Genomic DNA, 27,344 nt, shown 5'->3' with positions numbered 1-27,344 from the left:
ACACACGCTGTCTCACCCCATGCACCACACAGCCCCAGAGGTCAGATATTGACCCTTACCGAGAACGCATGCACATACGCACACGGACATATTCTTTCTGACATGGCAGATGCACTCAGCACCCGCAGGTTGTGGATACACAGGGCCTGACCACATGTTGGTAGGGCCGCCCTGACAGACACCCAGCGGGCACGCATGTACGCACACCAAGTGTGATGATCTATCTAGAGTAGGTGACCAGATAGAAAGTGTGAAAAATCGGATCAGGGGATGGGGGGTATTAGGCACCTACATAAGAAAAAGCCCCGAATATCGGGACTGTCCCTATAAAATCAGGACATCTGGTCACCCTTATCTAGAGCAGGAGGCCAGGTGGGAGGGGGCTGGAAGAGATTCTGCAAAGATGCTCTGCGGTGAAGCAGGAAGAGACAATGTAGCTTTCCCCCTTATTCTAATTGAGTTCCTTGTTCAGTGTTAGAGGAAAGCAACTTTTTCTGTGATTCTTTACTGCTGGGTACCTAATGCACCCCGTGAAAACACCCAGAGGGCAAACAGACGTAGCACCCGAGAGGAGTCCTGAAAGGAGAAATGCTGCAGAATACACTGTAGGGAATCATCCAGCACTGGCCCTCAGGGGGTGTGAACAATATGGAAGTTGTAATTCTAAGGACTCACACTCACAACTGTGCCCCCTCCCAATCTAGGGAAGTCACGGGAAGCAAGTGGGAATCAGGGGCTCAATCACAATAGCACGTTTTCATCCATTGCTTTCAAAGTGCTTTGCAAAGGTGATCAGTATCCATTATCCCACTTAGCCTGTCTGGATATGTCTACACAGCAACTAGACACTCACGGCTGGCCTGTGCCAGGCGACTCAGGCTTGCGGGGCTGTTTGATTGCTGTGTAGACGTCCAGGCTTGGGCTGGAGCCTGGGTTCTAGAACCCTGCCGGGTGGGAGGGTCCCTGATTCTGGGCTCCAGCCCGAGCTCAGGAATCTACATTGCAGTGAAACAGCCCCACAGCCCATCCCCCACGAGCCTGGGTCAGCTGGCATGGGCCAGCTGCGGGTTTTTCTTTGCTGTGTCTCAGCTTCCCCATTGGTGAAGTGACTTGTCGAATGCCACAGGATGAGCCAGAGGAAGAGTTGGAACTTCAGTGTCAGGCTCCTGTGCCCTGAGACCATCCACCAATAGCTCCAAAAACCATTGTGATTTCAGTACAACGTTGCCGGCTACAAGGGAGCCCCTAGAGTTTGGGGGTGAGGGGGTGTTTGGCCGGGAGGACATAGAGTTGTCATAGATATTAGGGTAGTGAGAGGCTGCAGGGGAAGTGTCTGGACATGGTGGTCAGTTCTCACATGGTCCCTGTTACGCTATGTCTACACTATGACTGTGTGGTCCCAGCTCTTCTAGATATACTGATGTCAGCACTCATCTGAGCTAGCGTGCGTAAAATAGTAGAAATAGTAGTGTAGCCATGGTAACATGGGGAGAGACAGCACCGTGCTAGATGCCCTGAGTACAACCCTCCTGAACGCCATGGGTACATAGTGGGGGCTGCTAGCACAAGCAACCCCTGCCCATGCTACCACGGCTACACTGCTATTGTCAGTGTGCTAACTCAGGTGAGTGTGAGGGCGAGTATGGCTGGGTGAAGTGGGACTCCCCTCCTCCCCCGGCTCATCAAGTAGACATAGCTTTAGGGACCCTGGGTGCTGAGGGGAACCTGTAGGGATGAATGAGGGCCATAACCATAAGGGTTCCTGGAGAGAGCCATAGAACATGGGATGTTTGGAGGAAACAAAGTAGCCAGCAGGTGATTAGGAGCCATTGATGATACCAGGAGGCTGCAGGGGAGGCTGCTGATGGAGTGTGGCCTGCGAGGCAGCCAAAGGGATGGCAGTGATATGAGATCGGGAGTGACTGTGCTGTGAATGGTTGGGGGCTGAAGTGGGGCTATTGAGGGCTTTGGGAGAGTTGGAGAGCCCAGGCTGACTAAAGGGTGAGGTGGAACTGCAGGGGCCAGGCTGCAAGGGGATCCCAGAGACACCTAAGGCATTGTGGTGACCAAGAATACAGTATTGCTGTCAGGGCTAGGGTGACTGGAAGGAGGAGTGATGGGGGAGATTGGGCAGCTGCGCTATGGGATGTATATGAAAACTCTGGGCGGGAGGCTGCTGGAAGAGTCAAGTCTGGGATGTTAACCTTTCTCTCTCCTCCTGCACTGGCAGGAAGCGAGCCCTGGGGCTCACAGACGGTATTCACAATCTGGGCACTGTGCGCTGGGAGCTGGCTCTCTGCCTCCTGCTCGCCTGGGTCATCTGCTACTTCTGCATCTGGAAAGGAGTCAAGTCCACAGGCAAAGTAAGAGCAAAGTCTGTCCCCTTAGTCCCTAAACCTCCTCCTAGCTGCCATTATATCTCTTTCCCCCCTTCTTAGCCTTCTCCAGGATACCGAGAGAGAAGAAAGGAGGCAGGGAACACACAAGACATAGGGCCATACTCAGATTGGCATGCGTGGGTGCAACTGCATTGAAGTCACAGCTGCTTATGCTGGGTCTGAATTTAGTCCATTATGAGAAGAGCAAAGAAAGTCAGTCAATCAGAGGGGAGACAAGAGAAAGATCTTAGAAGAAATGGTGAAATCCTAGCCCAGCATGGTCCACTGTAACGGGGAAACCTTGTGAAAGACGCTGCTTCACCATTAGCAACACACAATCATCCAGTTGCTGCTGATGCACAGTCCCCACGTGGTCTGGTGGCTTTTGCAACATTAGCCTGTTTTAGTGTCAAATCTCCAGTCACCAATAAGAATTAAACACCAGAGCAGAGTGAATATCCCACTAGAAATAATCTCCTTAGGGGTTCATTGCGGTTACCTCCCACTTTCTCATTATTTGTAATTGCTCAGTTTGGGGGTTTTTCTGTCTTTTTTCTTTAACTCAATGGATTGTTCACAAACAGGGCGCTGCTGTGAGCATTCCACACTTGATCCTGACAATTTGAGCTGGGCTGGCTGGTTGTGATTGCATAAGTCACAGGTTATTGTTTCTATTCCTGGATTGGATGAGCATAACATATTTCACATGGGAGGCTTAAAGAAGCCACTCAGGCTTCAATGGTGCAGGGCTGAAGTATAACCCCCTGAGCAGCGGTGAGGGTGGGTTATACTACTCAGGGTTGGTCTTGCACATTTCTAGAGGACCTGTGACAATCGCTGAGGGGTGAGTGGCCAGTTTCTTCAATCCCCTTCTTCCATAAAAGATGTTTCCCACTATTTGCTCTCTCTCCATCCATGAAGCTCCCATCACTCTCACCTTTTCCTGGTACAGGTATTGGGACGCATCCTTCACAATAGACACATCTCTTTAGTTCTGCGTCAGTGAGCTGCTGAGTCCACAGGGCTGTCTTCATCTCCCATATTTACAACCTTTTTACCACTGTGCTCCTTGGCTCAACTCTCAGATGGGACGGTGTGGAGCCTGCAAGACTCTTTGCCTTTAATGGAAATGTACTGAGTTGCTCTCTCCTGCTTGCTGCATATGTGTGGAGACACAGGGGACTCAATTAATATCCATGTCTCCTCCCCACTCTTCTCTCTTTGCACTTCAGAAAACAATCAAATACTGAAGGGTAAACATGCGGATTTAAAAAGATACTTTAAAATGATGTTGAAAAATTGGAAAGGATTTAGAAGAGCTACAAGAATGATCGGATGCCTGGAAAATCTGTCTTGCAGTTAAAGCCAACCTGGAAACGGTTTTCCTGTCCTGTGGAAACTTTTGAGATTTCAAAAACCGTTTCCCATTCTGAATCAGGACAAAAGGTCAAAATATTAAAAATTTTCACAAACTGAAAATAAAAATAAACAAATAAATAAATAAATAAATTCAATTTGGGTCAATGTTTCATTTCTATTACAAGTTTTCAACTTTGTTTTTTTACTTCCTTTAGTTTAGTTTTCTAAACCTAAAATTGTTTTGAACTGGTAAGCCAGAATTTGTCACGTTGGCAATTTTGAAACTTTATATACAAAACATTTTGAGTACCGATTTGTGGAAACCGAACGTGTTCCATGAAAAGTTTTGGTTTTGACAAATCTGCATATTTTGATGGGCAAAAATAGTTTGATCAAAATTTTTCCAACCATATCTACTGACAGCGAGAGACTAAAGAAAGTTCAATCTATTTATCTTAACAAAGAAAATGTTAAGAGGTGACTTGATCAGTCATAAGTATTTACATGGGCAGAATATTTCTGACAATAGATGGCTCCTTAATCTAGCAAAGTCCCACAGTTGGCAGCTGAAGTTTGACCAATTCAGGCTAGAAATAAGGTGCAAATGTTTAACAGTGAGAGTAATTAACCATAGGAGCAATTTACCTAGGAATGTGGTGGATTCTCCATCATTCCAAGTCTTTAAATCAAGCCTAGATGTTTTTCTACAATAAATGTTCAAGCTCAGTCAGAAGTTATGGGCTTAATGCAGAAATTGCTGTGTGAAATTCTATGGACTGTGCTACCCATGAGGTCAGATTAGATGATCATAATGGTCCTTTCTGCCTTAAAATCTAATAATCTGATAGGATGCTGTCAAGTAATTTAACTGTTCTGCTCTGTTTCTTACCGCCAGAAAAAGTTGTGCTTTGACATATTATGAACAAGCAGTAGAGAGATCACAGAACCTCTTAAGAAGAACATACCTTGGTTTAATATTTGCAGTGGTGTAAGATTATTTTCAGAGATCAACTACAGAACTTTGTAGTCAATGGGAAGTCAACTCTTGACTGAAAGTTAATTTTTAATAGTCGACACTAAAAGGCCTGGTACTAGATCCTAGAGCTGGGAGAATAATTCATATGAAAAGTCTGAATGAGTAGTTTTTTAAAACCAGTTCACTTTGGCCACCTTTGTGTTTTCCTTTTGTGTTTACTTTCCTCATACTTCAAATAAATCTGGTTTACTAGCATAAATGTTCACAAAAAGTGAATTTCAGAGACAAATTTCAGTACCAGCAGTGCTTGTGTGCTCCTCCAATCGGGGAACAGAAACAGTACGATCTGACTTATTTGACCAATCACAGTCAAATAACACAGTTTGATGTTTGAATATTTGCGATCAATCAATAGTGTGAACAAAGATTCAAAAGGATATTATTTGAGTGAATCTGAATAATGAATACATTTAGGGAAATTGCAGCTTGCTCACTGATATTCAATTGCATAAGCAGAAAAATGGGCTTGACGAATGATTCATTCTGCTCAAACCGTTCCCTAAACCAATGCATTTCATTTCCCACACAAAAGAGAGGACAGGAGGGCTTTACAAAACTGTGGTCAAGGCTTTCAAAAAATATGTCAAGATTTTGGGGGCTCTCAAATTCAAGTTGAGATGCCTTAAAGAGGCTGAATTTTTCAGTGTGGTGAACAATCACGCTTTGAAAATCAGGCCTCTGCCGGGTGTCTCAAATTGCTGCCTTGTCCTCCTCAAATTCACTGCTCACTTTTTGGAAATAGAAATATTTTCATGGCCTTTAATTAGAATTCAGTGAAAGCAGAGGCTTTGGGGATTTAAAGACTCAGGTGTTGTTAATAATAGAGTTAGGGGATTTGCTTTGGATGTATGATCTATAGGAGGCCTGCACAACATGCGGCCCGGGGGCTGCATGCGGCCCGCATGGGCTCACTGTGCGGCCCGCAGGGGTTGAGTAGGTGGGCTCACTGTGCAGCCCGCAGTGGGGTGAGTAGGCAAGCGGTGGGTGAAGGGGGGGGGGCTGAGTAGGCGAGCAGGCGGGGAGTGAGTAGGTGAGCCAGGGGAGGGGGGCTGAGGAGACAAGCGGTGAATCAGTGGCTGACCTGTTCTACTGATCTGGTCTGGCTCCCATCCCCTCTCCCAGGGCCAGCTCCAGGCACCAGCAAAACAAGCAGGTGCTTGGGGCGGCATATTTCTAGGGGCCGCATTCTGGCGCCGGCCATCATAGGCGCCAACTCCGAGGCATGGGGAAAAAGTGCCCCCGCCGCCCCAGCTCGCCTCCGCTCGCTCCCCTGAGCGCGCCGCCGCCACTCCGCTTCTCCCCCTTCCCTCCCAGGCTTGCCGCACGCGAAACAGCTGTTTCACGCAGCAAGGCTGGGAGGGAGGACAAGCCGAGCAGCAGGGCGCTCGGGGGAGGCGGCGGTGGTGGAGCGGAGGTGAGCTGGAGCGGGGAGCGGTTCCTCTACCCCCCGTTACTTCCTGCGCCCCCCCACTCTAGCTCACTTCTGCTCCGCTTGCTCCCCTGAACGCGCCGCTGCTCCGCTTCTCTGCCCTCCCTCGTCTGAGAGGGAGGGGGGAGAAGCAGAGTGGCAGCACACCCGTGGGAGCAGGCGGAGCGGAGGTGAGCTAGGGCGGGAGGTCGCGGGGGGCCTGCAGGAAGCAATGGTGGGGGGGAAATGCGGCATGCCGGAGGAGGAGGCGGGGCTGGGGATTTGGAGAAGGGGTTCGGAAGGGGTGGAGTTGGGGCGGGGCCAGGGGCAGAGGGGCACGAAAAAAAGGGGGGGGCGGCCAAAAATTTTTTTGCTTGGGGTGGCAAAAATCCTAGAGCCGGCCCTGCCCTCTCCAAGAGTTGCTGCTGTCTGGAGGTGCCTGCCTTCCATGCCTTCCTCATTCACACCTCATTCATTCAACAGGGCAATTGATTACAAAGTGGGGGGGAAGATCTTCTTCTACTTCTAGCAAAAAGACATTTTTCTTTTACCTTAATTATACTACCTTAGGAGCCCGCTATAACAAATTACCGAGGTTCAATACTGCCTTTTCGGTGGGGTGGCACTGGGGAAGGAGGGTTTGTTTCCGCGGGGCAGGTGGCGCTGGGGGGGTAGTGTTTCGGCAGTGCTGGGGGGGTTGTTTCCGTGTGGTGTGTGGTGCCGGGGGGGTGTTGTGTTTCGGGGGGGGGTGGGCTGGGTGGCGCTGGGGAGGGGGGTTTGGCAGCGCTTGGGGGGTTTCGGCCCTCAGCTGTTTTCTTTGGAGTAATATGGCCATCGCCGCTTTACGAGTTGTGCAGGCCTGATCTATAGGGTGACAACATCCCCTTTTTATCCTTCTCTCTGCTTCCAGGTTGTTTACTTCACTGCCACATTTCCCTACGTGATGCTTTTTGTCTTGCTGATTCGAGGGGTCACCCTGCCTGGTGCTGCTGAGGGGATCATGTTCTACCTGAGACCAGACATTTCCAGGCTTGCAGATGCACAGGTGAGTGAATACAGCCTGATACTGTGAGGTGTGGAGAGACTCCAACAAAGTGGTGATGGGAAAAGCAGGGGTTCAGCACCTCACAGGATCAGGCCTTAATTGGCTGCTATCTAGATCAGGTTGGACTTCCCTCCCCTAAGAGACCGACAAAATGCTGAGGCCTCTTTAAAAGGGTTGATGGGGGAATCTCAGCCCAGCACAAATATCGCCTTTTTGTCAGGGTATTTTAAACATATGGATGTGTTAGGTCATTGCCATTTAGGGGCTTGGCAAATGCAGAAGCATCTATGAAATATTCAGTGTACGACAGGTGGTTTTGTTGAGCCTTAAGTGAAATGATGTTGAACAAAAGGAGAAAAAATCCCTCTCGCTTCATGCTCTCTGGCCCAGCTTGAGCTTTTCTTGGAAGAGGCTGGAGCTTTCTCAGGGAGACGAGCTTCCTAGTATAAGACAAACTGAGTAGGTGTGTAGGTAACTATTGCAGCTACAAATGGTCAGTTTTTATAAACAAGAGCCCCTTTATTCTGAGATTCGGCATTTCTGGCATTTGCTGTGAAATCAGCACCTTCTTGCAGAATTGTGCTCCAGAATCTCGGCTTTAATTTAAAAAACATTATGTTTCTAGCCCTTATCCGTATGGGGGGAAAAAGCTTGAAACTGTGTAACTTGCATTCAGCGTTAGTTCCCTGAGTTTGCAGATCTCCAAACTATTGTTCCCTGCATCCCAATGGAGTGTTAATTCTGAGACCTAACGGAGAGTATCTAAACGTTAATTATTTCACTGCTGATTATTGTAGCAGAAGCAATCAGCTAATGTGCTTTTCCCACAATCTCAAACTGTCTCCCGCATCTTCCCAGATGGCAAAAGGCCCAACTGCTCCCTACCCAGCTGCTAACACCTCCAGCTTCCCCCGATGACTTTCAGATGTAGTTATGTCTTGTCAACACAAAAATCGGTGACATGCTGAAAACATGGAGACAGCTTAAGTTAAATGGAATTTTAATATGAAAATAAACAACACAGGGGCTGAGTGTCTTATTCGTGTTCAGTTAATTCATTAAAAGCCTCCATTTTCTAATCTAAATGAAGTTGATATGGAATTTCTGATCTGCCACGTGGGAGAGCTGCAGGAGCCAGACACCTTGCTGCAGAATTTGAGTCCAGTTTGTTGTGGAGAAGGTTGGACCTTGATTATAATGGTTTGGGGGAGGTTCCTGGGTGAATCTGCAGGTCTGGATCCATGAGGGATCTCAGTTAATTCAAACAGCAGTGGCTGGCTGCGTGTATTTGAAGGCCTGCCACTTTGCAGCCACTTGGAAGCCTGCTGGGCACCGTTTAGGGGACAGCAAGGATACTGGACAAGGTGTTCCTTCCTGACTGTTAACTTGCTGCTAATATCCTTCCCTGGCTGTGTGGAAGATTCTGAGCACTGCAGCCCATCTTTTGTGGCTCTGTATACTAGCATCACACGGTGTGAGAGAAAGTGCTATCAATACAGTGAAGTGGAGGAGGAGCCAGCAGCTGAAGGCTGAAATAAACAACAAACTCTGCTGCTCTGGATGGGTGCCGGGATGAGTTAATGGTGGTGATGAGATACTATGAACCCAACATCTCCTGGCTGCTCCCGTTGTCCTGATCTTCATCCACCCTCATGTGTAGGGAATACCAGGTGGTGTGGTGTCATATAAAGGTTTTATTGGCACTTGTTTGGGATGGCTTTGTGAGATACTCATGGTTTTTTCACTCCCAAGCAGCTAAGTGATCTCCAACTTGTGCTGGCACAGTCTTTATACCATGCCACATCCCCATGCACCCTCTCTGTACATTCTCCGGGCACTTTAGCTTAGAAAAAATGAATGGTATTTGGGATTGATCTAGCCCCCTGAATCACTGCCTTGGAGGAACGATGATGACAGCCCTCTTGGAATATGCCCTCCATCAGGGTAGCTGGTGAAGGACAGATTATGCAACTGACACCCTAGGGCAGGGATAGTCAATTATTTTTTGTCAAGGTCCAAATTTCTTGGTCAAGGTATAGTCCAGGTCCAGACTCCGAGAAATATTTTCACACCTCAATAACAATAATGATGATAATAAGCAAATACAAAGATTTTGTGGTCCGTTCGAAAGTGTCTGGCAGTCCAGATTTGGCCCACAGTCTGCCTATTGACTGCCCCTGTCTGAGGGCTTAAAAATCACTCTCCCTTCCCCACTCAGATCCATTCTTCCTTGGATTATTTGAGAGAAGCCATTGGGGTCCAGAAGGAAAATCCTCCCTTTTCATGGTGGACTCTTCACTCCAGTCCTCCAAGCTGGGACAATCAATCCAGAGACATGTCACACCCTGTATGGATTCTTCCCTTCTCTGCCTGATGTGGATTTCTCCATGTCTGACAGACTGCTGCTCTGAAGTGTGTGTACCCTGACAGGACTTTACCATTTATTTCCTTAGCCGTGGCTGGAAATCACTGTCCTTTTCTGTTCTAGGTGTGGATGGATGCAGGCACTCAGATCTTCTTCTCTTATGCGATCTGCCAGGGGTGCCTGACAGCCTTGGGCAGCTACAACAAATACAATAACAACTGTTACAGGTAGGAGCAGCCTGTGCCTCTCTCTCCCTCTCACATCCGGCTGATGGCCATGTGGGCAGCTGAGCAGAATATAGTTGGAGCTGTGGCACTCACTGCCTCGAAATCACGTGTGGGGCCCATGCCATTTCGTCCTGTGCTCTTGTCAGCTCTTGCAAGCTAAGTAGGGCTCAGCGACTGGGTAGGAGACTGCCCAGGAAAACCCAGGGGCTACAAGAAATGCCTTTGGTGACTCTGCTGGTGGCACTCTTCCATCTGGGCAGGGAGAGGGGGCACGGGAGTCCTGGAGGTGCCATTGTTGAGTTGATATGGGTATTGTAAAATGTTATCTGATGTGGAAATAAGATTTAGTAATGCATGTGGCCAAATTCAGTTCAGTTACCTGGGTCTGATCTCGGGGGAATTACACCAGATTCCCAGTGGTCTAAAGAAGAGGGGAATCTGCCCCATGGCATCAAATGACTTATTAAAATCCCAGCCCCTTTAGTGCACCCTGTGTGTGTTTTAATTCGATCAGAAAGAGCAACAGAAAGGTTTGTCTGGCATGACAGGTTCTTTTTCATCCAGTGCTTATTGCTTCTAGTTCCCTTTTCCTCTCAGGCCTGATCCCCAGCCCATTCGAGTCAATGGGAGTCTTTCTATTGGTTTCAGAGGGCTTTGGATCAGGTCCCTTGTTATTTAAGGATCCTTTTTCTCTCAATATTTGTTCCATTGTTCTACCCGTATATGGTGATTCCTGTTGCCCCTTGTTGTGCCAAGTCCCTAGTGACTTCACTGGGGCATCCTGCTTACAATATATGGCTGCAGCCCTCCGTCATTTTTATTGCCAAGTATAATCAGGTAGTTCTTGTAGTGCCATGGGTCAAGGCTGTAGGCTGCCGAGTTCTGTTTTGGGCTGCTGGCCTCTGGAGGAGTCTCAGGCTAGTGTTAGTGTAAGGAAGTGCATGGATTCATGTCCCATTCAGAAAGCTGAGCACAAAAGCAATTGCCCAAAGTGGTAAATTTGCAGAGGAAAACAATGCCCTCTCTCTCTCTCTCTCTCTCTCTCTCTCCTTGGTTCTGCCCCAACAGGGACTGCTTCATGCTATGTTTCCTGAATAGTGCCACCAGCTTTGTGGCCGGCTTTGCTATCTTCTCTGTGCTGGGCTTCATGGCACAAGAACAGGGCGTGCCCATTTCAGAAGTGGCCGAGTCAGGTAGGTGCTTTCTAAATGTGGCAGGGCCAAAAGGAAAACTTAAAACATGGGTGGACTTTTTAGGAACCAATCCTACATCCTCTGTAATTGCTAGAGTCCCCAGTCCAGTTTTCCCAGAACAGCCTCTGCCTATTCTGCGGACTCAGAGGCCCTGTCATCCAGAACCACTGCTTTATTCTCTGCTATCCTGATGCACTTAGTGCCACTGTCCAGAAGCAGAGCTGCATTCTCTGTTGTTTTGAAATCCCTGATTCTTCTTTCCAAAACCAGCCACTCAGCCCATGTCAGCAATTATTATCCCGTGTGTCAGTGACCATTGCACGATACATTCTGGGGAAGTGAGGTTTTGGCAGGTTAAGTTTTTTAAACAGCACATCAAACTGCTCTCTGTATTGCTGGGTCGTGTTGTTGGGGAAACCTAATCCTTACTCAGCTATCTGATTGGCAGGTCCAGGCCTAGCATTCATTGCGTATCCAAAGGCTGTAACGATGATGCCTGTGTCTCCGCTCTGGTCCTGCCTATTCTTCCTTATGCTGATCTTCCTGGGACTGGACAGCCAGGTACAGTAAATACCTTGGAGTTAGCGGGAAAGAGGAGGGTTGTCTGTTACATGTTTGAGAGCCTCATGTAGATCATAACTCGTGGGTGGGAAATGGTGATGTGTCTCTCAGCCACCTGGAACACCTGTCGCACATCCATGTAACTACTTCAGAATGATAATACTTAGAGCTGGCCAGTACATCCCAGCTGTCAGCTGGTGTTAGGTGTTACTCCTTAACAGTGACCTGCAGCATCTGTACCTTCCAGCATAAGTCTCTGACAATCCAGTGACAACCAGCAGCCACACTTTTGTCCTTCCCACCAAGTCTGCCCTTAGGGGCTAGTAAACATCTCTCAGGAACCAGGCACTTTACTACACATTTTGTGTCAATCTCCTCTAAGTTCACTAGGACTCCCTTTGTATTGTGACAAGCCCCATCTGTAACTGTAGTTTGATGGCAGCTCCAACTGTACTACGAGTGTTCTTGATTCCAGGTGTGACTTGTGACCTGCAGTACCCTCACTGTCTCCTGGCTCCAGAGTAGCTGCTTCCTGGCAGTAACTTTTTTTATACCACAGTGGTTCCTTGTGAAACACAATTTATTTCTTGATAATCCTTTGTGGTGAGGTGCAATTCCCTTATTGTCTCCATGTTCTGTGTGTCATTTCTGTTGTACCTGAACATCTTCCCTACTCCAGGTGGAAGGCTTGTGATAATCTCACTCAGTTCCAGATGTGGTTCCAGTCACTCCTCCAGGGTGCTCAATTCCTGATGTTACACCAGTGCTAACTCCACTTCCTTTGGGACTCAGATGCAGCTATACCTCCTTGTTTCCAAGCAGTTCATGCTTTAGGTGTAGGAAAAAGGAGAGAGACTACCTGAGTGGAAGAATGGAAGTGGGAAAGAGGATGGGTAGTGAAAGAGAGACATTAGGTCCTTGGTTTCTTGACATGAATTCTTCTGCAGTTTGTCTGTGTTGAGAGCCTGGTGACGGCCATTGTCGACATGTACCCAGAAGTTCTCCAGAAGAAAGGGCACCGGGAGCTGCTGATCCTGGCCGTTGCAGTCATATGCTACCTGCTTGGCCTGATGCTAGTCACTGAGGTAAGAAGGGAAGTACATGGTGGGGGAGAGGGATATGGACTTGTTTGGAGCAGTATTATCTGCAGCAAGTTTGTATCTCACACTGTTAGTTATTCTCTCTCTCTTTAGCTTAGTTTATTAGCTGGTGCATATCAGAACCAGTAGTTCTTCTTTCTTATATAGTGCCAGTTGAGATGCTGTCGTACTGTATAGCTGAGCCTTCCTCTGGGGTATGTCTCAGAGATAACCTAGCACAGGGGTCAGCAACCTTTCATAAGTGGTTTGCTGAGTCTTCACTCTGATTTAAGGTTTCGTGTGCCAGTAATACAATTTAACTTTTTTAGAAGGTCTCTTTCTATAAGTCTATAATATATAACTAAACTATTGTTGTATGTAAAGTAAATAAGGTTTTTAAAATGTTTAAGAAGCTTCATTTAAAATTAAATTAAAATGCAGAGCCCCCCAGACCAGAAGCCAGGAACCAGGCAGTGTGAATGCCACTGAAAATCAGCTTGCGTGCCGCCTTTGACACGCGTGCTATAGGTTGCCTATCCCTGAACCTAGCACCAGGGAAGGGCCACCTGAAAGGAACTTTATATCCAAACTCCAGTCCTGATGGCTCTCAGGTCAAAGTAGAGGAGCTACACGTGAGATGTGAATGCTGCCAGTCTTTGTCTGTATGAAATTTTAGTTTGTACTGACTTCACTAGTGCTTTTTATGTAGCCTGTTGTAAAACTAGGCAAATATCGAGATGAGTTGATGTAGCCCCAAGGTATGTGTACCCCTGGTTGAGAACCACTGATTTAGAGGAAAGAAGTCATTGATAGCTGCTCCCCACGCTCTGGAGACAGCAGGATCTTGCTATCTGATACAGCCTCTCTTAGATGGCATTCCTGCAGTCATCTGAAAAGTCAGAGGTCCTTGCTGAGATTTTACTTGGGAGAATTCCCGCAGAAGGCAATAGGAGTTTTGCCTGAGTAAGGACTGGGTGAAAACTGCATCAGGACTTCAGGACGTATCTAACTTCCCTGGGGCTTTTACATATTTCCCATCACTGCGGGATAATCTAAACACTGCACAAAGCTGGCTCAGTGTTTGGTGGGATTAATAGGAAAGCTTTTCTTCTGTCTCTGTGGCCATTCAAGGGGTTGAATAATTTTCCAATGTATCTGCTCCACTTTTTTCTTTTCTTGGAGGTGCTATTTTCTTGTCAAGACCAGTTGTGAGAACACAAGAGAGAGTCAGATTGTACAAATAGCTCTCCTGAGAGTAGAACAAATGCTCAGTCCATTGTACTGTCATTGCACAATAGAGAGCCAAAGGCCGTTGCTTCCATAGGGCTTCCAACTATGCTTGGGACCCTTGCAACATGTAGAGATGGGCTTGAACTAGAAACTCGACATCTAAACATACTGAACTTCAGGGTAGCTCACACCTAGATCTAAACTTTATGGCTTATGCCCAAAGCTCAACATAGCCAAGGACCACATTCAAAAACAGTGCGAGAAACTTGCCAGGGAGAATGATCTATAGCAGCGTTTAAAAAAAACCCAAATCCCTGTTCTCTGTGGATACTGAAGTCATGCTATGAAATTATTGTGAAACATCATCCTGGCCCCATGCCTGACCATCATTTTGGTGCCTGGTGGTACCTAGTATAATTTCCTAGTGTGGACAGGCCTAGAGAGAGATCTCTCCTCCTATGTACCTTTGCTCTATGTGCAGTTCCCCGTCCCTCAGCCTTGTTTTGTATTTGTCCAAATTCCATTTTCTCTTGCACATACCCTTCTGCTGAGCCCTCCACGTCTCCCCTTTCTCTGCTTGACACAGGGTGGAATGTACATCTTCCAGCTGTTTGATTATTATGCTGCCAGCGGTACGTGCCTACTGTTCCTGGCCATTTTTGAAGTCATCTGTGTTGGCTGGGTGTATGGTAAGTGGAACACAAGGACCCAGGCTGCTATGGGAGGGATGGGAATAGCCGTGTCAGCCCCATGGAAAAGCAGGAATGCCTCGTGCTTCCCATTTAATCTGTTCACCCATGGGATTCCTCAGTCCCCATACACTTAGTGTAGGAATGATTCTTATCTCTGCTTTGAAAGGGATTTTCCCAGGAAGAGAAGTGAATTCAGTCTTCCTGCTCATTCAGGCATAGGTTGTGTCTCCCACACACTGTGCCGTTCTGCCAGGGGACCTCTAGCCCTTTCTGGCTGACAGAGACTACACTCATTTAGAGCAGAAGAGGATTCTCCACGTAGGAGTGGCACTGGCTGCCATTTTATGGCTGACCTGTCATGCGATCTCCCTCTGTCTTTCTGTTAATTCAATCCTGACAATTTATTTAACCTGAAATTCCATATACATACACACTGTGAATTAGCATGCATAAAACTCATTTGCATAGTGTCTGGCCACAGTTACAAATGAAATTAAAGGTCTGATCTAGCGCCCAGTGAAATCAATAGAAAACTCCCAATGACTTCAAGAGGAGCAAGGTTGCCAAAAGCTTGTGCCTGCTCCCTCTGTGTGTGCATGTGTCTGTGTGTGAGAGATTTATACAAATACAAAAACCAGAGCATGGATTCATTGCAGGACCACCCAAAATGCTGCCTTAGGGCATCACTTCACCTCGTATCTGCTCTGGTTATCTAAAACAGTCCTCATGGTTTCAATCTCAGCTCTGATGCAGCAAGAGGACTGTATGGGTATGTCTACACTATGAAATTAGGTCGAATTTACAGAAGCCGGTTTTATAGATATCAGTTTTATACAGTCGATTGCATGTGTCCCCACATAAAATGCTCTAAGTGCATTAAGTCGGCAGACTGCGTCCACAGTACCGAGGCTAGCGTCGACTTCTGGAGTGTTGCACTGTGGGTAGCTATCCCACAGTTCCCGCAGTCTCCGCCGCCCATTGGAATTCTGGGTTGAGATCCCAATGCCTGATCATGCAAAACAGTGTCGCTGGGGGTTCTGGGTACATGTCGTCAGGCCCCTCCCCCGCCGTCAGAGCAACGGCAGACAATCGATTCGCGCCTTTTTACCTGGGTTACCTGTGCAGACAACATACCACGGCAAGCATGGAGCCCGCTCAGCTCAGTGTCACCATATGTCATCTGGGTGCCGGCAGACGTGGTACTGCATTGCTACACAGCAGCAGCTAATTGCCTTTTGGCAGTAGACGGTGCAGTATGACTGGTAGCCTTCATCGGCTATCTGGGTGCTGGCAGACGTGGGACTGCATTGCTACACAGCAGCAGTTCCTTGCCTTTTGGTAGTGGATGGTGTATTAAGATTGATATCCGTCATCATCATATTCCAGTTCAATCAGAGGCACCTGGGCAGACATGCTTTGTCTCCTGGAGACTCAGTCCTGCTGGCAGTCCTATTGAACCGTCTTGACGATGATGGCTAGCAATCGTAATACAGTATCTTCTGCCAAGCTCCCAGAAGATGCCGAGGGCTATCAGTCATGCTGCACCATCTGCTGCCAGCTTAAGATGTAAAAAATAGATGTATTCATTTGCTTCCCCCTCCCTCCGTGAAATCAACGGCCTGCGAAACCCAGGGTTTTGAGTTCAACCTTTGGAGGGGCCATTCTGTGTGACAGTTGTTTGTGTTTCTCCCTGATGCACAGCCACCTTTGTTGATTTTAATTCCCTGTACCTGTACGCCATGTCGTCAGTCGCCCCTCCCTCCCTCCGTCAGTTTCGCGCCTTTTTTCAGACCAGACGCCATAGCACTGGGATCATGGAGCCCGCTCAGATCACCACGGCAATTATGAGCACTATGAACACCACGCACATTGTCCTGGAGTATATGCAGAACCAGGACATGCCAAAGCAAAACCAGGACCAGCCGATGAGGCGACTGCAGCGCGGCGACGAGAGTGATGAGGAAATTGACATGGACACAGCCCTCACACAAGGTACGGGCCCCAGTAATGTGCAAATCATGGTGTTATTGGGGCAGGTTCATGGCGTGGAACGCTGATTCTGGGCCTGGGAAACAAGCACAGACTGGTGGGACCGCATCGTGTTGCAGGTGTGGGACGATTCCCTGTGGCTGCGAAACTTTCGCATGTGTAAGGGCACTTTCATGGAACTTTGTGACTTGCTTTCGCCTGCCCTGAAGCTCCAGAATACCAGGATGAGAGCAGCCCTCACAGTTGAGAAGCGAGTGGCGATAGCCCTGTGGAAGCTTGCAACGCCAGACAGCTACCGGTCAGTCCGGAATCAATTTGGAGTGGGCAAATCTACTGTGGGGGCTGCTGTGATCCAAGTTGCCAGCGCAATCAAAGACCTGCTGATATCAAGGGTAGTGACTCGGGGAAATGTGCAGGTCATAGTGGATGGCTTTGCTGCAATGGGATTCCCAAACTGTGGTGGGGCGACAGACGGAACCCATATCCCTATCTTGGCACCGGAGCACCAAGCCACCGAGTACATAAACTGCAAGGGGTACTTTTCAATGCTGCTGCAAGCCCTGGTGGATCACAAGGGACGTTTCACCAACATCAACATGGGATGGCCGGGAAAGATACATGATGCTCGCGTCTTCAGGCACTCTGGTCTGTTTCGAAAGCTGGAGGAAGGGACTTTCTTCCTGGACCAGAAAATAACCGTTGGGGATGTTGAAATGCCTCTAGTTAGCCTTGGGGACCCAGCCTACCCCTTAATGCCATGGCTCATGAAGCCGTACACAGGCAGCCTGGACAGTAGTCAAGATCTGTTCAACTATAGGCTGAGCAAGTGCCGAATGGTGGTGGAATGTGCATTTGGACGTTTAAAAGCGCGCTGGCGCAGCTTACTGACTCAGATAGACCTCAGCGAAAAGAATATCCCCATTGTTATTGCTGCTTGCTGTGCGCTCCACAATATCTGTGAGAGTAAGGGGGAGACATTTATGGCGGGGTGGGAGATTGAGGCAAATTGCCACTGATTACACGCAGCGAGACACCAGGGCGGTTAGAAGAGTACAGCAGGGCATGGTGTGCATCAGAGAAGCTTTGAAAACCAGTTTTGTGACTGGCCAGGCTACGGTGTGAAACTTCTGTTTGTTTCTCCTTGATGAACCCTCCGTCCTGCCCCCCCAGTTCACTCTACTTCCCTGTAAACCAACCACCCCACCCTCCCCTCTCCCCTTCAAGCACCGCTTGCAGAGGCAATAAAGTCATTGTTACTTCTCATTCATGCATTCTTTATTAATTCATCACACAACTAGGGGGATAATTGCCAAGGTAATTGCCGGGATGGGTGGGGGAGGAGGGAAGGAAAAGGACACACTGCAGTTTAAAACTTTAAAACTTTAACACTTATTAAAGGCCAGCCTTCCGATTCTCGGGCAATCATCTGGGGTGAAGTCACTGGGTGGCCGGAGGCCCCCCCACCGTGTTCTTGGGTGTCTGGGTGAGGAGGCAATGGGACTTGGGGAGGAGGGCTGTTGGTTACACAGGGGCTGTAGCGGCGGTCTCTGCTCCTGCTGCCTTTCCTGCAGCTCAACCATACGCTGGAGGATATCAGTTTGATGCTCCAGCAGCCGGAGCATCGACTCTTGCCTTCTGTCTGCAAGCTGACGCCACCTATCATCTTCAGCCCGCCACTTGCTCTGTTCAGCCCGCGACTCATCCCGCCACCTCTCCTCTCCTTCATATTGTGCTTTTTTGCACTCTGAAACTGACTGCCTCCACACATTCTGCTGTGCTCTTTCAGTGTGGGAGGACATCTGGAGCTCTGTGAACATATCATCCCGAGTTCGCCGTTTTCTCCTTCTAATCTTCGCTAGCCTCTGCAAAGGAGAAACATTTGCAGCTGGTGGAGGAGAAGGGAGAGGTGGTTAAAAAAGACACATTTTAGAGAACAATGGGTACACTCTTTCACGTTAAATTTTGCTGTTCACATTACACAGCACATGTGCTTTCGTTACAAGGTCGCATTTTTCCTCTTATATTGAGGGCCTGCCCGTTTGGTGTGTGAGATCACTCACGCAGTGCCAGGCAACAGAATTCAGCTTGCAGGCAGCCACGGTAAGCCACAGTCTTTTGGCTTTTTTAACCTTCATAACATGTGGCAATGGTTTCAAACAGCAGCGCCCTCACTTCCCATACCAAGCACCCATTGGGTTGGCCATTTAAAATGGGTTTGCAATGTAAAAGGAGGGGCTGCGGTTTCCGGGTTAACATGCAGCACAAATCCAACTAACCCCCCTCCCTGCCCCCACACCCAATTATCTGGGATGATCACTTCACCCCTCCCCCCACCACGTGGCTAACAGCAGGGAAAATTTCTGTTCAGCAGAGCAGGAATGGGGACCTCTGAATGTGCCCTTAATAAAATCACCCCATTTCAACCAGGTGACTGTGAATGATATCACTCTCCTGAGGATAACAAACAGAGATAAGGAATGGATGTTGTCTGTATGCCAGCAAACACCGGGACCATAAGCTGCCATGCTTTGTTATGCAATGATTCCAGACTGTGCGCTATTGGCCTGGCATGGTAAAGTGCCCTACCATGGCGGATGGGATAAGGCAGCCCTCCCCAGAAACCTTTTGCAAAGGCTTTGGGAGTACATGAAGGAGAGCTTTCTGGAGATGTCCCTGGAGGATTTCCGCTCCATCCCCATACACGTTAACAGACTTTTCCAGTAGCTGTACTGTTCGCAATTGCCAGGGCAAATTAATCATTAATCATTAAACACGCTTGCTTTTAAACTATGTGTAATATTTACAAAGGTACACTCACCAGAGGGGTCTTGTGTGCCCTCAAGGTCTGGGAGCACGCCTTGGGTGAGTTCGGGGGTTACTGGTTCCAGATCCAGGGTAATAAACATATCCTGGCTGTTGGGGAAACCGGTTTCTCCGCTTCCTTGCTGTGAGCTATCTTCATTGTCTTCATCATCATCATCTTCCGCGTACCCCAAACCCCACTTCTCTGTTGCGTCTTTCTCCATTGATGGAGTCAAAGCACACGGTTGGGGTAGTTGTGGTTGCACCTCCTAGAATGGCATGCAGCTCCGCCTAGAAGCGGCACGTTGCGGCTCTGCCCCAGACCTTCCTTTTGCCTCTCTGGCTTTGTGGTAGGCTTGCCTTAGCTCCTTAATTTTCACGCGGCACTGCTGTGCATCCCTGTTATGGCCTCTGTCCTTCATGGCCTTTGAGACTTTTTCTAATATTTTGCCATTTCGTTTACTGCTACAGAGTTCAGCTAGCACTGATTCGTCTCCCCATATGGCGAGCAGATCCCGTACCTCCCGTTCTGTCCATGCTGGAGCTCTTTTGCGATCCTGGGACTCCATCATGGTTACCTGTGCTGATGAGCTCTGCGTGGTCACCTGTGCTCTCCACACTGGGCAAACAGGAAATGAAATTCAAAAGTTCATGGGGCTTTTCCTGTCTACCTGGTCAGTGCATCTGAGTTGAGAGTGCTGTCCAGAGCGGTCACAATGAAGCACTGTGAGATAGCTCCCGGAGGCCAATAACGTCGAAAAAAAGGGCTTCGTCGTGTGGACATGTCCAGACTTAATTCGATTTAACACTGCTAAAGTCGACCTAAACTCGTAGTGTAGACCAGGCCTATGTGAGCTCTCTTCTGGAACAGTTAATCCCAGTGTGTACACTGTTGTTTGGAGAATGCTCCCTGCAGCATGTTATTGGGGCATCAGCCTTCAAATCCAGAGCTCCAAAAACGTATCAACTTATTCTACGCTCGGTTTTCAGAGCTGGGCAAATGCCATCAGTGGGTTTGACTCAGCCTGCTCTGTTTACAGGACTAAAGCTGTGCACCTGAAATCTCAAATCCTTGTAACAATGCCTTGCTGACAGGAGGAAGCCACCTAGTGGTGGATGGCATCATAATCCCTGGCAATAGGGAAGCTTGGAATGAGTGTTTGTGTTAGCACCACTGCTATAGTACTTTGCAGTGTAGGCCAGAGAATCGGTGCTGCCGACCCATAGGCAGGGAAAACCCATTAACTGGCATTAGTCACTTTTTTTTTAAACCAACTCCCCCATTTTTTTCTGTTGACTCCATTTCAACACTCTTAGAAATGAAGCCAGCAAGTGCAAATTAGAATAAAGCCATTACAATCACAACATGTATTGTCCTGACCTGACCTATGAGGAAATGTTAAAAAAAACAAAACATGGGCATGTTTAGTCTTAAGAAAAGAAGACGGGGCAGGGGTGGGGGGGAGCTGAGAACAGTCTTCAAATATAGTAAGGGCTGTTCTAAGGAAGTTGGGGATCAATTGTTCTCCAGGTCCACTGAAGGTCGGACAAGACGTAATTGGCTTAATGTAAAATAAGGGAGATTTAGGTTAGATATGAGGAAAAACTTTCTAACTATAAACAGTAGTTAAGCACTGGAACAGGCTTCCAAGGGAGGTTGTGGAATCCCCATCATTGGAGGTTTTTAAGAACAGGTTAGACAAACACCTGTCAGGGATGGTCTAGGTTCACTTGGTTCTGCCTCTGAGCAGGGGCTGGACTTGATGCCCTCTTGAGGTCCCTTCCTGCCCCACATATCTATGATTCTGTGAATACGCAGCATGCTAACACTCGGCAGGATAGCGGCTCCCAACAGGTCTGGCTTTCTTCTTCGTTCCCAGCTGCTATGTCCCATTACAGACTGCTAAGAGTGCCCTGACTTCATTGCTAGTAAGGTTGTCACCAGCGTGTTATATGATCACAGCTGGGAAGGGATGTGGCCTGTGCAATTGTGAACAGGGCGGCGTGATGCTCAGGAGGCCGTCTGTCTGTAAATGTGGTCCACGCCCTGGCAGTGTTTGAGAAGCCTTGCAATAGGGGGAATGAAATCTCATTGCCATAGAATGAATGGAATCCCCCCCCCCTAGAATTTAAACACAGCCCAGGTTTTCTTCCACAAGATCACCTGAGGAGCTTCACCTTTAGGATGCATCCCTCAAACAGACCTTCTCCTGGTGGAGATACAGAGTCACACAGGGATTGGGCCCCAGGATCTGTTCCCTTTTTAGTAAGAGGGAGGGAGGAGAGTAGCTCCCTTTATGGGACTCTTTCACTAATTTCTGTAATGTGTGTCCAGCTACGACAGCTCTGGGCTCCTTCCTGCATATAAAGATTTACGAAGAACAAGGGATCCCCCTCGCCATCCTCATGGAGCATTACTCCTCTGGCTAACTGCATGGGTTATCCCTTTCTCTGGAGCACTAGCACTGACCATCAGATACCGGACATAATGATCCACCTGGTCTGATCAATCCTGTGCTCCTAGTCAGATATGATTCTAAGAGGTGCTGACTGCCTGCAGCTCTCACTAAAGTCAAGGAGGGATGTGGGTGCTCAGCACGGCTCAGTATTAGACCCCAGGCCTGGAAATGTCTGATCTCTAAGCAGCAACACTCGAGTTATAACTTGAGTGAAACTTTGCAATGAAGATAAGCCCATAATCAGTTCCTGCAGGAATTAAGCTCTTTTGGACGGGTGGGTGGGGAGGAGAAGAGGTTTCTAGCTCCTATGATTGTGGAGAGAACCTTCCAAAGGGAAGCTGAGGCAGAGCTGTCAGAGTGAGTTTGGAGAGAGAGAAGCCATTGTTTCTCTATTGTGACTGCACCCGGGATACCTTACACTGCTCCTTTGGCAAGCAGTGAAGCCAGCCACTGGAGGATTCCACCTGCATAGGAGAACCTCAGGAGGGGTAGTTGCTGTAGTGACTTTATGCCAACCCCTCTCCCCGTAGTCTGTGCAGGAGATAAGGCCGGAGGAAGGGAGCATAGCCCCAGTGACCCCTGGCTGCCACACAGGGCCGGCTCTAGGTTTTTTGCCGCCCCAAGCAAAAAAAATGTTGGCTGCCCCCCGGCCCAGCCCTGGGCTTCTCGCCGCACCCCCCTGCTGCCCCAGCCCTGGGCTCTCCCCCCCCGACCCACACCCCCCTGCTGCCCCAGCCCTGGGCTCTCACCCCCCCACCCGCACCCCCCCTGCTGCCCCAGCCCTGGGCTCACCTCCCTACCTGCACCCTCCTTCCGCCGCAGCCCTGGGTCACTGGTAACTCGCTCCCAGGGCAGGTCACTCAGCAGGAATTTTAGATGTGCACAGAACACAGACAGGATTGGTTCCCATAAGGTTACAGAACTGCAGTAAAGGGGAACAATTTTCAGCTTCTGTGATTGGAGGATATCTGGATGCATATTATAAGACTGTCCTACATAAATGAGGAAAAGTTGAGGTGCCGTTATTATTCTTTTGTTCCACTCTTTCTTTCTATGGGGAATTTGCCAATGCAATATCACTGTCTTCCTTTTAAACAAACAAACAAAAAGGCAATGGCTGTTGAAAATAGCAATTCCAGTCCTAATAACCACTGGGAAGCATTTCTTGCTCAATTTTATCCTACTTTTTCTACAGCAAGTTACAGTGGATCAGTATATTTGATTTGGGAGAAATGAAGTAACAGCTGCCCAAACTGAGCTTGAGCACTCTTGAATTTTGAGGTGTTCAAATCTGGAAGGCAGCTGCTGGGTGGCTCTGTGGGGGAGCATGACAGCATGTATGCAGCAGCGTGTCTGGCGCTGCGCGAAGCCAGACACGCTGGTCTGAGTGGCATGGTAAGGAGGATGGGGGGTTGGAGAAGGGGTAGGGGGTTCCATGGGGGCAGTCAAGGGACAGGGAGCAGGGGGGCTTGGATGGGGCGAAGGTTCAGGGGGGGCAGTCGGGGGCAGGGAGAAGGGGGGGTTAGATAGGTGGGGGGTTAGATGGGTCGGGGGTTCGGAGGGGGGCAGTCAGGGGACAGGCAGCAGTTGGATAGGCATGGGAGTCCCAGGGGTTTGTCAGGGGACAGGTAGGGGGTGAGGTTCTAGGGAGGAAGTTGTGGGGGGGGGTCTCAGGAGGGGGCAGTTGGGGACAACGAGAAGGGAGGCTTAGATAGGGGGTGGGGTCCCGGGAGGGGACAATCAGGGGACAAGGACCAGTGGGGCTTAGATAGGGGGTGGGATCCTGGGGGGCAGTTGGGGCAGAGGTCCCGGGAGGGGGTGATCAGGGGACAGGGAGCAGGAGGGGTTGGATGGGTTGGGGTTTCTGTGGGGGGCAGTCGGAGGGAGTGGATGGTGGCAGGGTGGGGCTACCCTCCCTCCCTGTGGAGTGTCCTATTTTTTGAATGTTAAAATATGGTATCCCTACTCACAGTGCAGCTCTCCATTCATAGCAGGCTGCAGCATGAGGTCTCAGCTTCCTCACTCCCTACCCCTCTTTCCTGTTGGTAGTGGCCAAGGGAATGCTGGGAAATGTAGTTCTTTCTCTGCTCCAGGGCTGGCTCTATCGCCAGGGAGCTAACCAAGGAACTACAGCTCCCAGGGCCCCCTGTTGGTTCTCAGCTCCCATGCTGGATCCCTGCCGCCCCTGCAAATTGGCTGCCCCAAGCAAGTGCTTGCTTTGCTGGTGCCTAGAGCCGCCCCTGCACTGCCACAACACCCCCTTGGGACCATTAGTAGTTAGTGTCTAGTAGAGAATCCACCAGACTTGTCTAATTTATGCCAGGAACAGGCCCTGTGTTTGCACAGTCTAGGACTGAGGAGCTACAGGGGGCTGTGCTGTGCCCTAGCCCCAGCTGCACCAAGCCCATCGAGAGGCGTTAGAGTTCTTCCTGCCTCCCTGGGGTGCTGTGTTTCAGGAGCTCTGCTGCCATTGTGATTGTGTGCGCCATTGTAAACTCGCAGGGCAGGGACTCGGTGTCTTCCTGTGTGTTTGTGCAACACCCAGCAGAATGAAGCCCTGATCCTGATTGGGTGCTACAGCAATGTAATTAACAGATAAAAATGAATTACACTTTTTTTGGCCCTCCTCCCATCTTCAGCGTGGATTCCTGGACAACTAATCTTTGCCATCGCCTCTTCTCCTTCATAACATGATCCCTGGCTGGTGCTCTTTCCTTCCCCTCTCATGCCTCCACTCACCCTTCTGCTTTCCTTTCCCTTCTGCAGCTTCAGCCTGCTGAACTGGTACTTGTGCTTTCCCTGCCATCCAATGGGTGCGTTGCTTAGAGGGCTCTGCTGCCTCTTTGCCAGACTGCCATATTTCAGCTTCTCTCTGGTTATACTTTGCAAATTCATGTCTCTAATGCCTCCTCATCAGTCTCCCTCTATTTTGGGCAAGGTGAAGGCCTCTGGGGACTTTATTCTGGTCTAAATATTGCCACATAAGGTTTGCATTGGAGACTGCTAGTGTCTTTCCATTTGTTCACCTCCGATGAATTGTCTTTGCCTGTGCCTTGTGCTGGTTTCCAGTTCTCCCACCTCATGACACAGCTCACTCTTGCCTATGACTATAGCATTTTCATGGTCAGTAAACTGTCCCTTGGTTTCTTCCCACTCATACATGCACCACGCACCGTCTCTCTGCTTCGTTCTTCATCACTTTCCTTAGAGCCCATGTTTTTGTTCCATGGAAGGTTGTTAAGTGTCAACCTGATCTTCTCAAACCGAGAGGCCTCTTACTCTTCGTGATGTTGTTCAGCTTCCCCAGTGGCTTCTTGTCCATCCTGGAGTCTTCTCCTCAGCTCTGCCTTCTGCTTTGGAATAACAGGGAATGGTTTTCTGAGGCAAGCATCCACTTTAGCAGCTTCCCTGTCCACTATGATCTATTCTTGTTCAACATTTGCATGTGACATTTTAGAGCTCTGTCTCTGCCTACTGTGCAGATTGCTTATAATTTAATCTGCAGACTCCCAAGTCCCGGTAGCTCACACTTCTACTCCCCCGCTCCCCTCTTTCCCATCCTGAACTGAGATGACTTTGAGCCGCTTTTGAAATGAACCAACACCATGGCTGATGAATTCCAGTGTAGACAAGTGCAAAGCAATGCATGCTGGGAGGAATAATTTAAAATACACACCTCCACTGATGGCTTCTGAATTTGTTTCATCCTCTCAGAAAAGAGATCCAGGCATCACTATGGTCATGTCAGTGAAGATGTCTGCTCAGTGTGTGGTGCTAGTTGAAGATGTGATTGAGGCTGCATTAAGAAAAGAGAGAATAAAACAGACAACACTGCTGTTCAGTGGATAGCTCAGAGAACAGAGAGTCTGAAGAACTTGGGCCAGATCCTCAACTGGAGCTATGCCAGTGTGCATCAGCTAAGGATTTGGGCCGTGGTTTCCATTCTGGGCTTTCCTATTGCTTAGCTGGGCAGATCTTGGACAAGTCATTTGGCTTCTCTGGGCCTCAGCTTGCTCCTCGGTAGAATAGGGGCAATAATATCTACTTTTGTAAAGTGCTTTGAGATCCTCAAATGAAAGGTTCTATAGGACTGCAAATGATGATTATGCTACCCTATGAATGGGTTGTATAGTTGAATTCTGCTTTCGGCTTTGGTGAGTTCATCTCAAAATAGAGAAAGAAGGGCAATCAAACTGAGGATGGTAGTTACTGTATGAGTAGACCAATTGCACCTTTTAATCTTTTCTCATAATACAAGAACAAGGAGAGACAGAGAGCAAGAAATTTAAAATGGATTGAAGGAAATCTTTTTTTTCCTTAATGCATTGTATAATTAACCTGAGGAACTCACCATTGCTGGATAGTCTTGAGAAAACCAAAATGTAATAACTTCAAAAATGGATTAGACACATTTCAACTTGAACGGCATCTGTGGTTCTTATAGGCTAGAGAAAACATTATAAGGGCTCTGCATCAGGACGTAAACAGATCACCAGCTGGGTTCAGAAAGAAACTTCCCCTCTGGATATAGGTTTGCAAAATTAGGGGAACTGTCAATGGGTTTTTTATGTCTTCTAAAACATCCAAGACTGGTCACTTGCAGAGGAGATATTGGGGTTCATAGACTATTGCTTTGTTCCAGTTTGGCAACTCTTAGGATGCGCAGGATAAAAGCAGACACGTCTGTTCCTTCCAGCGAAGATCGCTCTGGGGAGATCTTTAGGGCATTCCCTCCCATAATGCATATAATCCTTCCAAATCTGTACTGGGGAGAAAGGGCAACACATGCTGTGCCTCCAGCTTCTTCTTAGCTAGAAAGCTATGTTGAGTGGGTGAACTGATAAATTCTTCAGCCTGATTACTTTGTCATCTGCTTGTGAAAGGTAGATCATGCAAAACTCGTGTTCAAGGGCACTCCGAATCCATTCATGTCAGGTCCCAAGGTGTACCACTACATCATCCACTGCTTGCAATCGGCGCGCTGGAACCACAGAAAATGGTGTTTATCTGGAATACATTTGGAAAAGGAAACATTAACGATACTACTACTAAATATAATTAGTAGAATATGGATTCCTGTGCAGAGGTGTCTTCTGTGTTCTCCTTGCTATTGTTTGGTATATTTGTATTTGAAAAAGAGCTCTTTCTCCAGTCATCCAGGATTTCCCTTCCACTTGATCCTGTAGAGAAATCCAGGATGAAAGTTTTTCTTCACACAATGCACAGCGAGTGGAACTGTTTGCCAGAAGATGTTGTGAGGGCCAAGACTATAACAGGGTTCAAAAAAGAACTAGATCAATTCATGGAAGATAGGTCCATCAGTGGCTATTAGCCAGGATGTGCAGGGAAGGTGTCCCTAGCCTCTGTTTGCCAGAAGCTGGGAATGGGTGACAGGATGGATCCACTTGATGATTACCTGTTCTGTTCGTTCCTCTGGGTCACATGGCATTGGTCACTGTCAGAAGACAGGATACTGGACTAGATGGAACTTTGGTCTGACCTCGTATCGTTGTTCTTATGT

At 48.4% G+C, this 27,344-nt stretch overlaps 1 protein-coding gene across 2 annotated transcripts in view; it reads left to right on the top strand.

Annotated features, from left to right (window-relative positions):
- Positions 1–27,344, top strand: part of SLC6A12 (solute carrier family 6 member 12) — a 78,589-nt gene that overhangs the window by 33,823 nt on the left and 17,422 nt on the right. For both annotated transcript variants that reach the window (XM_065582136.1, XM_065582140.1), the window contains exons 6-12: positions 2,231–2,363; positions 7,092–7,226; positions 9,715–9,818; positions 10,887–11,011; positions 11,460–11,572; positions 12,520–12,657; positions 14,468–14,570. In XM_065582136.1, coding sequence (XP_065438208.1) covers positions 2,231–2,363; positions 7,092–7,226; positions 9,715–9,818; positions 10,887–11,011; positions 11,460–11,572; positions 12,520–12,657; positions 14,468–14,570 — 851 coding nt within the window. The remainder of the gene's footprint in view (positions 1–2,230; positions 2,364–7,091; positions 7,227–9,714; positions 9,819–10,886; positions 11,012–11,459; positions 11,573–12,519; positions 12,658–14,467; positions 14,571–27,344) is intronic.

Source organism: Chrysemys picta, chromosome 1 (genome assembly GCF_011386835.1).
Source record: "Chrysemys picta bellii isolate R12L10 chromosome 1, ASM1138683v2, whole genome shotgun sequence".
Taxonomy (NCBI): domain Eukaryota; kingdom Metazoa; phylum Chordata; order Testudines; family Emydidae; genus Chrysemys; species Chrysemys picta.
Note: the sequence above shows the minus strand (reverse complement) of the source record. Positions and strands in the feature narration are given on the sequence as shown.